This window comes from Pseudophryne corroboree, chromosome 6, assembly GCF_028390025.1.
Source record: "Pseudophryne corroboree isolate aPseCor3 chromosome 6, aPseCor3.hap2, whole genome shotgun sequence".
Lineage (NCBI taxonomy): Eukaryota > Metazoa > Chordata > Amphibia > Anura > Myobatrachidae > Pseudophryne > Pseudophryne corroboree.
The window spans coordinates 373,280,083-373,296,171 of record NC_086449.1 but is presented as its reverse complement, the minus strand read 5'-3'; the positions used below and the strand labels follow the sequence as shown (position 1 = coordinate 373,296,171).

At 44.5% G+C, this 16,089-nt stretch overlaps 1 protein-coding gene across 5 annotated transcripts in view; it reads left to right on the top strand.

Annotated features, from left to right (window-relative positions):
- Nucleotides 1–16,089, top strand: part of CCDC136 (coiled-coil domain containing 136) — a 118,872-nt gene that overhangs the window by 68,504 nt on the left and 34,279 nt on the right. For all 5 annotated transcript variants that reach the window (XM_063926716.1, XM_063926718.1, XM_063926715.1 and 2 more), the window contains one exon: nt 88–222. In XM_063926716.1, coding sequence (XP_063782786.1) covers nt 88–222 — 135 coding nt within the window. The remainder of the gene's footprint in view (nt 1–87; nt 223–16,089) is intronic.

Here is a 16,089-nt window from a genome sequence, read left to right as displayed (position 1 = left end):
TAATAGCTTTCAGGTATCACGAATGGTCACTGCGACTGCACTGTCTAGAATTTACAATTCTTCTAAATGTATTCCCCACCTTTGCAGTGTGCTGGGTTACTCTCTGAGATTGAGGAGCTGCAGCAACGTCATCAAATCAGTCACGAGGAGCAGGAGAAGTTGCAGGAGGAGCTGAGGCTGTGCAGAGAGGAGATTCACAGGCTGAAGGAAAGTGGCTTGCAGGTAACACCCATGTTGCTTTTTTAACTACCAGTGTATATTACACTGCAATTTTTCTTGTCAAAGCTGCAGTGCACTCTGCATAAGGATAATTGTATTCACAATCCATTTACTTTTTTTGCCAGTGCTGCAAACATGCACTATTTTTTTGTTACAGGTTTATACATTTACCACTCCTATCTGACGTTTTGCACTCTTAAATTCATTTTCACGTGTGTATCTTTTATATATATATTTATAGAATAGCAGAGACCTAGGCGCTTTAGTAAATAGCACTCCTTAACCCTTTTAAGAGTAGCAGCTCATAATACAAAATTTGTGTATGACATACACATAGACGAAGATAGGTAATGAAGAAAATAAGCGCTTGTGAGTGTAATAACAAAATATAAAGGAAATAACCAGGTGGGTATGATTATAACCAAGAACACTTATCTGGTTTACAAGAACATCCAACGAGTGTTCATCATTTAGGATTTACATGTAAAGAGAAAAACACAAAACATAGGGGGTCATTCCGAGTTGTTCGCTCGTTGCCGATTTTCGCTATGCTGCGATTTGTTGCAAATTGCGCATGCGCAAGGCACGCAGGGCGCATGCGCTAAGTTATTTAACACAAAACTTAGCAGTTTTGCTGTGGCTTCTGCGGAGCTTTTCAGTCGCACTGGTGTTCTGTAAATGATTGACAGGAAAGCAGCGTTTCTGGGCGACAACTCAGCGTTTTCCCTGCGTTTGCAAAAAAACGCAGGCGTGTCAGGAAAAAACACGGGAGTGTCTGGAGAAACGGGGGAGTGGCTGGTCGAATGCAGGGCATGTTTGTGATGTCAAACCAGGAACTAAACGGACTGAGCTGATCGCAATCTGTGAGTAGGTCCGGAGCTACTCAGAAACTGCTAGGAATTATTAAGTAGCGGTTCTGCTAATCTTTCGTTTGCTATTCTGCTAAGCTAAGATACACTCCCAGAGGGCGGCGGTCTAGCGTGTGCAATGCTGCTAAAAACAGCTAGCAAGCGAACAACTCGGAATGAGGGCCATAGTGTGTACCGTTCTCAGATTAAAATAATGTAATTTGCACTAGAGGGCGATAAATTAGGGCACATGCTTATTCCCAATCAAACATATTTAGTAGCCCAGACATTTAAGAATAAAACATGATACCAATTTAATATACTAAGACATACAATGGCTAGACAACACACGTACAAGCTAAAAAAAATGTAAAGCTTATCTGTCCATCTAAAAGGGAGTACAGCAGCAATCTGTCCCAATGGATATAAAATAGCCTGAGAACATGCGTACAGGATTTAAAAGTTCAATCGCTTATCTGTCCAATAGAGGAGTTCAGCAGCCGTTTCGTCCCTCAAGGTCTGGACTTCTTCATAGATAGATAGATATATATATATATATATATATATATATATATATATATAGATATATATATATATATATATATAGATATATATAGATATATATATACAATCCATAGCAGCTGGCACTCTAGTCCAATGAGACAACTGTGCTCCGTGCCTGAATACAAAAGCACATATCCATCCACAAATGATGGCACTGGAAGCTGATTTCAAATATAGAAAGTGTATTGCAAGGTAGACGTTTCGGGGCTCACGCCCCGTCCTCAGTACCAAATACAAACAACATGTGCAAATACATACAGACATTTAAATATCCGACAAGGTCAGCGCCGTCCCCGCCGCCGCACACCGGGTCCTCACCTCCGGCAATCACCGCTCACTTCCCCCCTTCCTCTGACGCTGCGGTTATCATAGTCACGCACAGTGTGCGTGTCACTGACTCCACAGCCCGGAAATACAGGGGGTTGGAATAGAGGCCGTCAGGAGGAGTCCTCTGTACCAGCTGACCGGGGCAGACTAGACCCTGTGAAATACCAATAGAAAGACATTAAAAAACATAAAACAAACAACAAAACATGAATACAAAAGTACAAAACCCCATACATAAATGCAGCAACAGGGAATATGGGTTGCAAAGGAGTGTCTGTGTATGGAATAACCACCTCGCCAGAAGGTGTGTCGACCCATACATGTGCAAATATTATCACATATCTAAATAAAGTCTATAAAAGCTAAATTGCCTTGAGCTACATAGCAATAATAATCTATTTAACTATCTGATACGGTATAACTACAGACAAGTATTATAACGCATTCCAATTAATCTTATCATTGAGGCCCCCAGGTGCAAGTGTATTGAGCCTCATTATCCACCTGGATTCCCTCTCCAAAAGTGCCTTAGCTCTATCACCTCCTCTGAGGGTCAAGGGCACATGATCTATCCCAAAGTACTGAAGGTCCTCTAACGTATGGTTTGCCAACTTAAAGTGGCGGGGCACCGGTTGGTCAATAGATTTGCCTTCCAGAGTCAACTTGATGGCAGATCTATGCGCTGCCATCCTTTCACTCAATTTACGTGTGGTTTGGCCGACGTAGAACAATCCACACGGACAAACCACAACGTAAACAACAAACTAAGTACTACACGTGATCACATGTCTAATGGTGTATCGTTTATCGATATGTGGATGTTTGAAATCCTTACATAGCACCATATATTTACATGTGGCACATTTAGGGCATCTATAACACCCCGGTGCTTTGTAATGTACATTCGGAATAGCGGTACCTCCCATTCCTGTGATGTCGGATTTCACCTCTCAAATTACTGCCACGCCTAAATGCTACTATAGGCCTGGTTTCCTTAAACACTGGTAAATCGGGGTCAGACGCAACTATAGGCCAAAGAGCCTTTGAGGCTCTACGGACTATCGGACTAGCCGTTGTATAGTCACAAGCAGTGGCGTCACAAGGCGGGTGCGGGGGGTGCGGCCCGCACCCGGGTGTGACACCTGGAGGGGGTGACACCAAATGTCAGCTCCTCCGCAGTGACAGGAGCCAGGTGCTGCAGTGTGAAATTCCGTTACAGCACCCAGCTCCTGTCATAGCAGAGGAGCCGACAGCACACTGAGACCGTCTCTGGGGGAAGCCCAGCATCTCCGGAGATGCTGGGCACGCCCCCAGAGTGACGATCCCGGTATCCCCGCGAAGCCACGCCCCCTAGCTGTAAGGCCATGCCCCCTTTTTTGCCGCGATCGCGGCAGTACATCAGGGGTGCGCACCGGGTGTCACCACACCTGGTGACGCCTCTGGTCACAAGCCCAAGGCAGAATGTTCTGATTCTTATTGTGTCCAGAATGTAATAGTTCCGATCTGGACATTTGGAGGACGCGCTGTTTTTGCTCCTCTAAGAAATGCCTGTCATAACCCCAACACACAAACTTAGCAATCATGTTGTCAAGTAATTCTGGTACTCTAGTACTATCGCTAGTAATACGCGCCACCCGCATAATTTGTGATGCTGGTAGCCCCCTCTTTAAGGGCTCTGGATGATGACTTGAGGCTTATAAGAGCGTATTCCTGTCTGTGGGCTTGGAGTAAATCTCTGTATGAAGTATACCATTCTTGAGACTAATCTTAACATCCAAGTAATCGATTTCAAGATTGCTACATTTGTATGTAAATTTGATGGGAGATGCCAGAGCATTAAGGCGGGATCTGTTGAAATTTAAACGCAATAAGAAATCACTGGTTGATCGAGACTATGAGGAAAACAAAGTCTACTGCTGGCTCATTGGCACGGAACCCAGTGGTAAATCAAGACCATCAACCAGAAGAAGACCTTGGCAAAACCCCAGAAAGAGGGGTGATAAGGGCGGCGGCTCCAGTAGCGATAGTGAATTAATTTTCTCTGAATCAGAGGATAATAGTCATCCATGTACGGCCCCTTTAGATCGGTGTGGCCGAGATGGAGCCATAGGTACAGCAAGCCTCCCAGCCGCAGGGGTGGCCAGAACAAAAGGCGTAAGAAGTGTGACGCTCAAGAAGAACACCTAATCTTCAATCTGTCTAAAAGATCTTTATCAGCTATAGAGATGCAGGTATTGAATAAAGGCCTCAGCTTTGTGCCAACCAACGGCCATGATCCCTTCAACTGGTCACGTGATTTACATCAATTCACACGTAAATTACGTTTAAAAGAGTATTTCCAGAACTCTGTGACAGTTAATAAACCATCGATATTCGACCCATTTCTCAGTAAAGTTTCCAGATCACGCTTTGACCCTACTTCACACAATTCCTCGATTAAGACTTTTAGTCGACTCATGGATGATTCGGTAACGAGGTTTTTGGCAGCACGAGCCAGAATTAAATTTAACTTATCGCGCAGTGAACGGGAGGCTCTGGATTAACTTTCTACATATCAGGACATTGTATTCAGGCCCGCAGATAAAGGCGGTGCCATTGTCATACTTGATCTTGAATATTACCGTGATGAAATTAGATCCCAATTGTCCGAGGTGGGGGTCTATAAGAAGTTAAGAACAAACCCTGTGTTGGAATACCAGAAGGAACTTTTTGGCATTCTTAAACAGGCAACGGATAAGAATCTGATACCTGAGAAAGTTTCCAAGATTCTGTGTGTGAGCAACCCAAAAACTCCAATCCTATACACGCTACCTAAGCTTCACAAGCATGAAACGCGTCCACCAGGGAGACCCATCATCTCCACAAGAGACTCTCTCTACCAACCAGTGGCCCAGCTCCTTGATAGTATATTACAACCTTTGTTGACCTCTCAGAGGACTTTTCTCAAGGACACCACTTCATTTCTGTTTAAATTACAGCAATATGGGGAGGTCCCGACGCATACCCTCCTCTGTTGTCTGGACGTGTGCAGTCTGTACACGTCGATAACACATGAGGAGGGTCTGCGGGCGATGAAGACCTTCCTTGAATTGTATTTATCGGCTGAATTGTTTGATCATAGGCTGTTTCTCACATTGCTCGAATTAACACTGTATAGAAACTATTTCCTGTTTGACGGTGATTTCTTTCTACAGCTGCGGGGGTGCGCAATGGGGTCGTCTGTCGCACCCTCGTATGCGAATGTATATATGTTTGAACAGGAGAATAGGATGTTTTTTAGCAATACAGTTGTTCAGGATAACATCTTAATGTACACGAGGTACATCGACGATGTATTCTTGATGTGGACTGGGGGGCAAGAGTCCTTTGAGGCTCTTATGTCGGAAATTAATGCTCTGGCATCTCCCATCAAATTTACATACAAATGTAGCAATCTTGAAATTGATTACTTGGATGTTAAGATTAGTCTCAAGAATGGTATACTTCATACAGAGATTTACTCCAAGCCCACAGACAGGAATACGCTCTTATTAGCCTCAAGTCATCATCCAGAGCCCTTAAAGAGGGGGCTACCAGCATCACAAATGATGCGGGTGGCGCGTATTACTAGCGATAGTACTAGAGTACCAGAATTACTTGACAACATGATTGCTAAGTTTGCGTGTCGGGGTTATGACAGGCATTTTTTTAGAGGAGCAAAAACAGCGCGTCCTCCAAATGTCCAGATCGGAACTATTACATTCTGGACACAATAAGAATCAGAACATTCTGCCTTGGGCTTGTGACTATACAACGGCTAGTCCGATAGTCCGTAGAGCCTCAAAGGCTCTTTGGCCTATAGTTGCGTCTGACCCCGATTTACCAGTGTTTAAGGAAACCAGGCCTATAGTAGCATTTAGGCGTGGCAGTAATTTGAGAGACCGCGTGGTGAAATCCGACATCACAGGAATGGGAGGTACCGCTATTCCGAATGTACATTACAAAGCACCGGGGTGTTATAGATGCCCTAAATGTGCCACATGTAAATATATGGTGCTATGTAAGGATTTCAAACATCCACATATCGATAAACGATACACCATTAGACATGTGATCACGTGTAGTACTTAGTTTGTTGTTTACGTTGTGGTTTGTCCGTGTGGATTGTTCTACGTCGGCCAAACCACGCGTAAATTGAGTGAAAGGATGGCAGCGCATAGATCTGCCATCAAGTTGACTCTGGAAGGCAAATCTATTGACCAACCGGTGCCCCGCCACTTTAAGTTGGCAAACCATACGTTAGAGGACCTTCAGTACTTTGGGATAGATCATGTGCCCTTGACCCTCAGAGGAGGTGATAGAGCTAAGGCACTTTTGGAGAGGGAATCCAGGTGGATAATGAGGCTCAATACACTTGCACCTGGGGGCCTCAATGATAAGATTAATTGGAATGCGTTATAATACTTGTCTGTAGTTATACCGTATCAGATAGTTAAATAGATTATTATTGCTATGTAGCTCAAGGCAATTTAGCTTTTATAGACTTTATTTAGATATGTGATAATATTTGCACATGTATGGGTCGACACACCTTCTGGCGAGGTGGTTATTCCATACACAACACTCCTTTGCAACCCATATTCCCTGTTGCTGCATTTATGTATGGGGTTTTGTACTTTTGTATTCATGTTTTGTTGTTTGTTTTATGTTTTTTAATGTCTTTCTATTGGTATTTCACAGGGTCTAGTCTGCCCCGGTCAGCTGGTACAGAGGACTCCTCCTGACGGCCTCTATTCCAACCCCCTGTATTTCCGGGCTGTGGAGTCAGTGACACGCACGCTGTGCGTGACTATGGCAACCGCAGCGTCAGAGGAAGGGGGGAAGTGAGCGGTGATTGCCGGAGGTGAGGACCCGGTGTGCGGCGGCGGGGACGGCGCTGACCTTGTCAGGTATTTAAATGTTTGTATGTATTTGCACATGTTGTTTGTATTTGGTACTGAGGACGGGGCGTGAGCCCTGAAACGTCTACCTTGCAATACACTTATATTTGAAATCAGCTTCCAGTGCCGTCATTTGTGGATGGATATATATATATATATATATATATATATATATATAGATATATATATATAGATAGATATATATATAAATAGATATATATATAAAATAGAATTATCTACAGGGGCGCCTGTTTTGAATGCAACACTTGGTGGCTACCAAATTATCTTCTATATAAACAAAACCGTTTCTTATTACATCCAGAATAACCATTCATAACATTTATTTAGAACATAAGTTTTAAAACCATTAAAACTCTAAAATTGTATTTCTTCAATCAATACAATATTATAACAGTTGAACTTCTTTAATTGACAATGTGCCTTTTAGGCCAGATGTTTCTGTTAGCTTCCGATCTAGCAACTTGCATATCATCCAACGCGTTTTGTCCAAATTGACTTCATCAGGGGTGTTTCTCTTAGGTAAAACTGTTTTTACTTGATTTCCCAAACAGGACTGATTTCTCTGAGCCAAATAGGTTGTTCTCCAACCACTTATATCTCCCTTGACAGTTTGGTATGGGTTTTCTTTGGATCAAATTTCCAAAGTGCCCACTTGGAATATTTAATTACAATGTGCTGTGTGCCCGTCTGTATTTACTGCAGATTCAGTCAAAATGTAAATCTTATAGCAGATCTCTCTCTTGATCCTTTCACTTCAGCAGTCCTTTTGGCAAACTTATGTTATGATGGTCCATTCTGGAAATTTCCGTTTTTCTTAGGATGCTATGTATTATTCAGCCGCAGGTGAAGGGTTGATTCTTTATATCCTTAATCTGTAATGTGCACAAGTGCAAAAAAATATTAATTGATTAAAAAAATTTATGTATTAATGACCTCTAATAAATATAAGGATCATTTTTAATTAACTTAATATAATATTTTATAATAAATATGCAGCAATAGATAGTAAGAAGAATAAAAAGGTGATGAAATTCACAAGTGGCATAATAGAGAAAATAAATAGATATGTACTAATATACTAATAGAGAAGCAAAAAATTTTGTATAAGAGGACTATTATCTAAAATAGATCTAGGACAACCGATATAATTCATAAGAAAGGTGCAATCTCGAGTGATTCATTGAAGCCTTGAAGGGAAAGCGTTCCAAGCTCAAAGATCCAGAACATTTCTCTTTGGTACAGTTTTCTGGCAGGATGTCCAAGAACGCCGGAGGTGTGGGAGGCCGGACGATCTTGGATGTTTTTTTAAAGGGGCAATCACTTAAAAGGCACGGTTTTGCCTTATAAGTGTTTGGCCCTTTAAAAAAAACATGAGATCGGCCAGCATCCCGCACTTCCAGCGAACTCAGACTCCATTACATCCCTCCGTTAGTATCACACATAGCCTCTGACACACACAGAGCCACACATGCAGGATTACACATGCAATCACAGGTTCAGACTCACTTGCATACTCAGTCTCACACATGGCCTCTCACACATGCAGTGTCACACACAGCATACTTGCCTACTTTTGAAAAAAAAATTCAGGTAGATTGTGCAAGTAAAATACAGTATAGGCACTGCATGCTTCCTCAATGGGAACGTATGTAGTTACCGTATATGTGTGGGTGTACATAGGGCTACCTAGGGGCGTGTCTGGTACTACCAGGTGGAACCTATAATGCTGTGCACAGTTACCCACCCTTACATGCATGCATGCGCACACACACACACTCAATGTACCCAGAATAACTTGCATAACTTTCATTTGTTGCAGTGATTGATAAGTCTGCTCTTATAAGTTTCTGCAGGAAACATGTGACTGAGCACATTAAAAAAAGGTAATATATATCTAGCCAGTAGGTTTCCCTAGTTCCAGGCCAATGTAGGTACAGTATGCATGCATCATAAATGTGTTAGATCACAAGAAAGCAGAGTTCACTTGGTAAAGTTTGATCTATGTCACCTATACTTTGTGAAATGAACTTATCTGCTACTATATTTCAAGGTATAACATTTCTATAGCTACTTCGTTGCTTGTAATGTATTTATTCATATCTCTCTCTCCAGCTTAATTTAGTTAGAATTACCAGACTTCCAAAGCAAATAGCTCCATGTGTTAGGTGTCTGACTGTGGTGTATGAGGTTGTGAGTTCAATTCCCGGGCACAAAAAAAGTGTATAAAATACAGAGGGATTTAGCTAATGGTGCACTTACAGTATCTCCTGTACATACAGAGTCTGCCTGCTCCACCCACAATACATCACTAGACATTTGCCCCACAAAGAGACTTCTCTGTCTCAGGATCCTACTTCCTCCATCACGGCTGAGTGCCCTATAAAGGGAAAAAATGGCATCCGGTGGCAAATGAGCCCTTCTAGGCTCTAGGCAGCCTTGTCTTTTATTCAGCCCTGCATAGGGGCCAATTGAAAAAACTAACCAGTTGGGTCCTACAAGCCATTTTCCCCAGTAAATTTGCACTGTGATTCTCATTTACAATTCAGTTCCAAGTCCCTCATTCAGCATCAGAGGCGTAACAAGGGTATTTGGAGCCCAGGGCAAGATCATGAATGGCGCCCCCCCCCCCCCACTAGAAAAAAAAAAGGTCTGAGAAACGAAACAACGTGTGCGCGCCGCAGACGCGCAGCAAAAAAATGGGCGTGGCCACGCACCATAGGGGGTGTGGCCACTGAAAATGGTGCGTGCTGACATGACACCCCACCTGTTTCGCGTCACAAGTGGAAACATTCTTTTCATTTCCACACGTACCTTACCTCTATGATGGTTTCTCACAATGTGGAACCTCTGAAGAAATGTATCCTCTGAGGCAGACGGCGTCTTCAGTCGGTATTCACTATTCATGTGGGAGATCCCATCGTCCAAAAGATGCCTGTTTGTGTGGGAATATTAACAAGGTCACCATCATACAACAGCGGTTCAACAAGACTCACATCCTGCCCCCTGCGTCTCTCAGCCACACCATCACCAATCCCCTGTGTCATCACTCAGCACATCATCACCTACCCCCTGTGTCGTCACTCAGCACATCATCACCTACCCCCTGTGTCGTCACTCAGCACACCATCACCTCCCCCTGTCTCGTCACTCAGCACACCATCACCTCCCCCTGTCTCGTCACTCAGCACACCATCCCCTTACCCCATTGTCGTCTTTCAGCACACCATCACCTATTCCGTGTCGTCACTCAGCACACCATCACCTATCCCGTGCCGTCACTCAGCACACCATCACCTATCCCATGTCGTCACTCAGCACACCATCGCCTATCCCGTGTCGTCACTCAGCCCACCATCACCTATCCCGTGTGGTCACTCAGCACAACATCACCTCCCCCTGTGTCGTCATTCAGCACACCATCAACTACCCCGAGTCGTCTCTCTGCACACCATCACTTATCCAGGGTCGTCACTCAGCACAACATCACCTCCCCCTGCGTCGCCACTCAGCACACAACCACCTATCCTGTGTGGTCACTCAGCACAACATCACCTCCCCCTGCGTCATCAATCAGCACACCATCAACTACACCGTGTCGTCACTCAGCACACCTTCACCTATCCCGTGTCGTCACTCAGCACAACATCACCGCCCCCTGCGTCGTCACTCAGCACACCATCAACTACCCCCCCGTGTCGTCACTAAGCACACCATCACCTAGCCCCTGTGTCGTCACTCAGCACACCATCGCCACCCTACACACACACACACACACACGCGGGTCACGGACACCCTACACACACCTACATGGGTAATTGCCAGCCTACAGTTACACAGGGGCCAATTCCATACTATGCACACACATACACACGCTGTGGGTAGAACCACACACTCACCTTGGGACCAGACACTCCTTCTTCAGCCACCTCCATGCTCAGTCTTGCAGTGCCAGAGCTCTCCTTGCCTGGCCTGTTCTATCACTCCCCCTCGTAGATATCCCAGTGCCCATTGCTTCAAATGTGCAGGGGCGGGGAGAGGGGGGGGGACCACCGCTGCTGCCGAGGGGGAAAACCGCTGCTGCTGCTGCCGAGGATGGGGGGGGGGGGACCACCACTGCTGCTGCTGCCGAGGAAGAGGGGGAAGAACCATTGCTGCCGCTGAAGGGAGGGGAGGGGGGAGAACCGCTGCTGCTGCTGAGGGGAGGGTTGGTTCTATATCGAAGTGGGAGAAGGGACCTTGTGACGTACCTAGGGGAGGAGACACGTCACCATGGGGAGGAGCTACGGCCGTACAGGGTACCCGAAAAGTACCCTCGCGGGCTCGCCACGCTTCGGGCTCGGTGGCTCGCTCCGCTCCGATTCGCTCGCCACCTAATTACTAAAGGTAATAGTTGGTGGCGGGGATAAGAGCAACTGTCCCGCTGGCCTAGCTCCTCCCCCTTGGGTCGTGGCTCCTCCCCCTGTCGGAAAAGGTCCCTTAGGCCACTTGGATCTAGCCTCAACCCCGAGGGGGAGGGGGGAGAACTGCTGCTGCTGCCGCCGAGGGAGGGGGGGAAGGAACCGCAGCTGCCGCTGAGGGCAGGGGGGAAGAACCGCTGCTGCTGCTGACGAGGGGGTAGGGAACCGGAGCTGCTGCTGCCGCCGAGGGGGGGGGGGGGCAGATCATCCCGCCCGCCGTGCGGAAGAGGGTTAGGGGAGGAGCCTCAAGCAGAGGTAAGCACCGAGTAATGTGCCCCCGCTCTGGCTGCAATGCTCCTTCATGCAGTCCGCTGCCCATCAGCCCAGATCTGGCACTAGCGTTACCCAGTACGCAGGGGTGCAGGCAGCTGGGCTGTATTGAATGAGGTCAATACTGCAAAATCCTGTGACGCCTCCGGACACCACGTGCAGCCAATGATGGTGCCTTGTCTGCTACTTCCCCACCCCACTCTTCTCCTATTGGGTCGGCGGTGGATTGGGTCGGCGGTGGCTACACAGTTCTCTGATCCCCACCCGCCCTGGGACGGTCGGAGCGGAGGTTCGAAGCGGAGGTTAAGAGGCTGACAGCTTACTGTTTAATCTGCCCAGGCTATCAGCGCCCCCTTCTGCCAGTCTTGCCAGGGCGCCCAGGGCATATGCCCTGCTCGCCCTACCTTAGATACGCCTCTGTTCAGCATTTATTGCATTTGCAAAGCTGCGCACAGGCTAGAGCCCTGACGAAGCTCTAATATAGAGTGAAATGCACATAGGGAGTAGCCGTGCGCTGTCTATTGAAAGAAAAATGTTATAATGTATAAGGAATTGTTAACCTATTATGCCTGGCAACCAATTATTGTGACTATTTAGTGAATGTACAGAAGAGTTCTAGTTATACATAGAACGGCATTGTGAGATCTTAGTAGCAATTATCACAGGCAGCACCTGCTGCTCTGTGAGATCCCTATTATTATTAGAGGACACAGAAAGTTGTGAAAGCAATTCATTACCATTATAATGGGTGGTATTCATGTGACCGGCGGTCAGCTGACCAACAGTCACATGACCTCCTCCACCATCCCGACGGCTCACTATCCCGATGGTCGGCATGCCGACCAACAGAGACTATTTCCACTCGTGGGTGTCCATGACACCCATAGAGTGGGAATAGAACCTGTGGTGACCGCAAGTCGCCACCGAGCCCGCAAGGGGTTTGCTACACTCACCCCTCCCCGCCGGGATCCCGGCGTCGGTATGCTGCCGGGATCCCGGTGTCGGTAAGCTGACCCCGCCGGTCAGCCGTACTACACCCCATTATAATGTCTACTTTGCCTGTTAACCTATACGGGCATAGTCTGTGTGAAGCACTGTGCTAGGAATAATATAGTGTATATACAGTTTATTACTGCAAGATTCTTCTTGTCCTGATACTCAGTAAAACACATTTGAGATCTTTATTATTACTAGGGATACAGATGGTGATCTATACGTGCCATATGAAAATATAGCATAGTGCATGTCAGTACTGTTTATAGCTCACAAAGGAAAATATATGCACTTTGTGAAAGCAATCCATTATCAGTACGACGCCCACGTTGCTTGTGAATTTACACAGGCATAGTTTGTGTGGAGCACTGTGTTAAAATATTATATATACAGTTTATTATTACAAGATTCCTCTTGTCCAGATATTCAGCAAAACACATTTAAATAATATACCACCTCAGCCTCTATGTATTGTTATACTGATTGGACAAGAAATGTATAACTAGTTAATAAAGGATATTTATCTTTAAAAACATAATAATTGATCTCCTATTAATGGTTAACATATTATAATGTGTATAAATACCAATGGTTAAAAGGGGACATAAAACATTCAAGTAATGTCACATGGATTTGTAAATATGGATTAAGGATTTCATAAAATAAACGTTATCCCTGTACTTTTGTGTTTAAGATAAAGGGTTATCATTTAAATGTCTGTCACATCATAACTGAGAACTGATTTGTTACCTACTATTACATCTGCATATCAATTTCAGCATATAAGTATAGAGTGACAAACTACTATTCTCTTATACCTCGCTGACACTGCCATGAAAAATCCGGGTTATTGCACGTGAACGCGCAGTAATCCGGATTTATTTGCAGTGTGAACGGGGGTCCTGACAAATTCCCGGGTCGTATGACCCGGTATTTCAACCTGGGAATAAAGGGTTATTCCCGGGTGAATACCGGGTCAGGCGCAGTTTGATGGCAGTGTGAACGGTGTTAAGTGTTCCCGGGTTGATGCAATCCGGGACCCTTCAACACTATTGGAGCAGGCGGTGCTTGTAGATCATCTTCATCTGATCTCCAAGCGCCGCCCCCGCATGTGACTCGGTTACGTCATCGACACGGCAATATGCCATGTCGGGGCCGCCAGTCTGAACGGGATCTCAAGCGGGTTGCACCTGGGAAGGTCTCGTGCACGAGTCCCGGGTGCAACCCGCCAATTGTCAGCGTGAACATGGTATTAGGGGAATTTATACTGGAGAAGCTGCAGATCTCCAATAGTATTGTGATACAATTACAACATGAAAAAGATACCCTGTTTATAAAAGCAACAATTGTATCCAACATTCTGTCTAACACAGAATGAATTTGTGTAAACTATTTAGCAGTGACTGCAATATTAAATAGAACAAGAGTACAGATGTAGCATCTAGATTGGAAACTCTTGTCCTTGCACAGTAATACATATATAATAATATTCAAATCCTTAATTATTTAATATCAATTGAGCTAGGTTGCCATAGGTTCATCAAGATATAGAACTAAAATAAGGTTACAGTTCATCTAATACAGACAATACAAGTTCTGACCATATTGTTTTCAGCTATATATGAGTGAAACATAATTCACAGGTTCAATATATACAGTTAAGAAATAACAGGCGGCACACGGCTTTGTTTTTAATATCTTTTTATTATTTCTCACCAGGACTAAACAAAACCTTTTCTTTGTTTGTCCATTTTTTCTATATCACGTCCAACTATCTTTTTATTGTTTTTATATTTCACTATTGAGGCCTCACTTAGAGGTCAAAATACTTCATATGGGATACTAATAAAATTGATTCATTCCATATGGGTATTGGCAATGTACTACAATTGAGTGTCAACTCGTATATATAAAGAAAAGTTTAATGACTCTACAGTAATAACAATATTTGTGTTTATGGGAGCGAGTGCACCCATAAAAACTGATCTGTTTCTTTTTTCTTTCTTGTAATGCTTGGGACAGGGCTACGATTACCTATTTTGTTACATTACAACCTGTAATTTAATTTTTTTTTATCTGAATTTTATGTGATGGATATACACAAAATAGTCTAAGTTGGTGAAGTGAAATGAGAAAAACTTATATAAAAAAGATTTTTTTATAAATAAAAATTTGAAAATTGGCATGTGCATATGTTTTCACCCCCTTTGCTATGAAGCCCCTCAAAAGTTCTGGTGTAACCAAATACCTTCAGAAGTCACATAATTAGTGAAATGAAGTCCACCTGTGTGCAATCTAAGTGTCACATGATCTGTCAGTATAAACATACCTTTTCTGAAAGGCCACAGAGGCTGCAACACCACTAAGCAAGAGGCATCACACCATGAAGAAACAAGTCAGGGACAAAGTTGTTGAGAAGTACAAGTCAGGATTGGGTTATAAAAAAATATCCAAATCTTTGATGATCCCTTGGAGCAGCATCAAATCCATCACCTTCAAATGAAAAGAACATGGTACCACAACAAACCTGCCAAGAGAGGGCCGGCCACCAAAACTCACAGAGCGGGCAACGAGGGCATTAATCAGAGAGGCAGCACAGAGACCAAAGGTAACCCTGAAGGAGCTGCAGAGATCCACAGCAGAGACTGGTGTATCTGCGCATGTGACCACAATAAGCCGTACACTCCATAGAGCTGGGATTTATGGAAGAGTGGCCAGAAAAAAGCCATTACTTAGTGTTAAAAATAAGAAGGCACATTTTGAGTTTGCCAAAAAGCATGTGAACGACTCCCCAAATGTATGGAGGAAGGTGCTCTGGTCAGATGAAACTAAAATGTTACTTTTCGGCCACCAAGGAAAATGCTATGTCTGGCGCAAATCCAACACAACCCATCACCCCAAGAACACCAGCCCCACAGTGAAACATGGTGGCGGCAGCATCATGCTGTGGGGATGTTTTTCAGCAGAAGGGACTGGGAAACTTTTTCGAGTCGAGGGAAAGAAGGATGGTGCTAAATACAGAGATATTCTTGAGCAAAACCTGTTTCAGTCTGCCTGTGATTTGAGACTGGGACAGAGGTTCACCTTCCAGCAGGACAAAGACCCGAAGCACACTGCTAAAGCAACACTCGAATGGTTATAGGGGAAACATTTAAATGTGTTGGAATGGCCTAGTTAAAGCCCAGATCTCAGTCCAATTTAGAATCTGTGGTCAGACTTGAAGATTGCTGTTCACAAGCGGAAACCATCCAACATGAAGAAGCTGGAGCAGTTTTGCCTTGAGGAATGGGCAAAAATCTCAGTGGCAAGCTCATAGAGACTTATCCAAAGAGACTTGCAGCTGTAATTGCCGCAAAAGGTGGCTCTACAAAGTACTTACTTTAGGGGGGTGAATAGTTAATGCACGCCAAAGTTTTCTGTTATTTTGTCCTATTTGTTGTTTGCTTCCCAATAAAAAAAAAAAATCTTCAA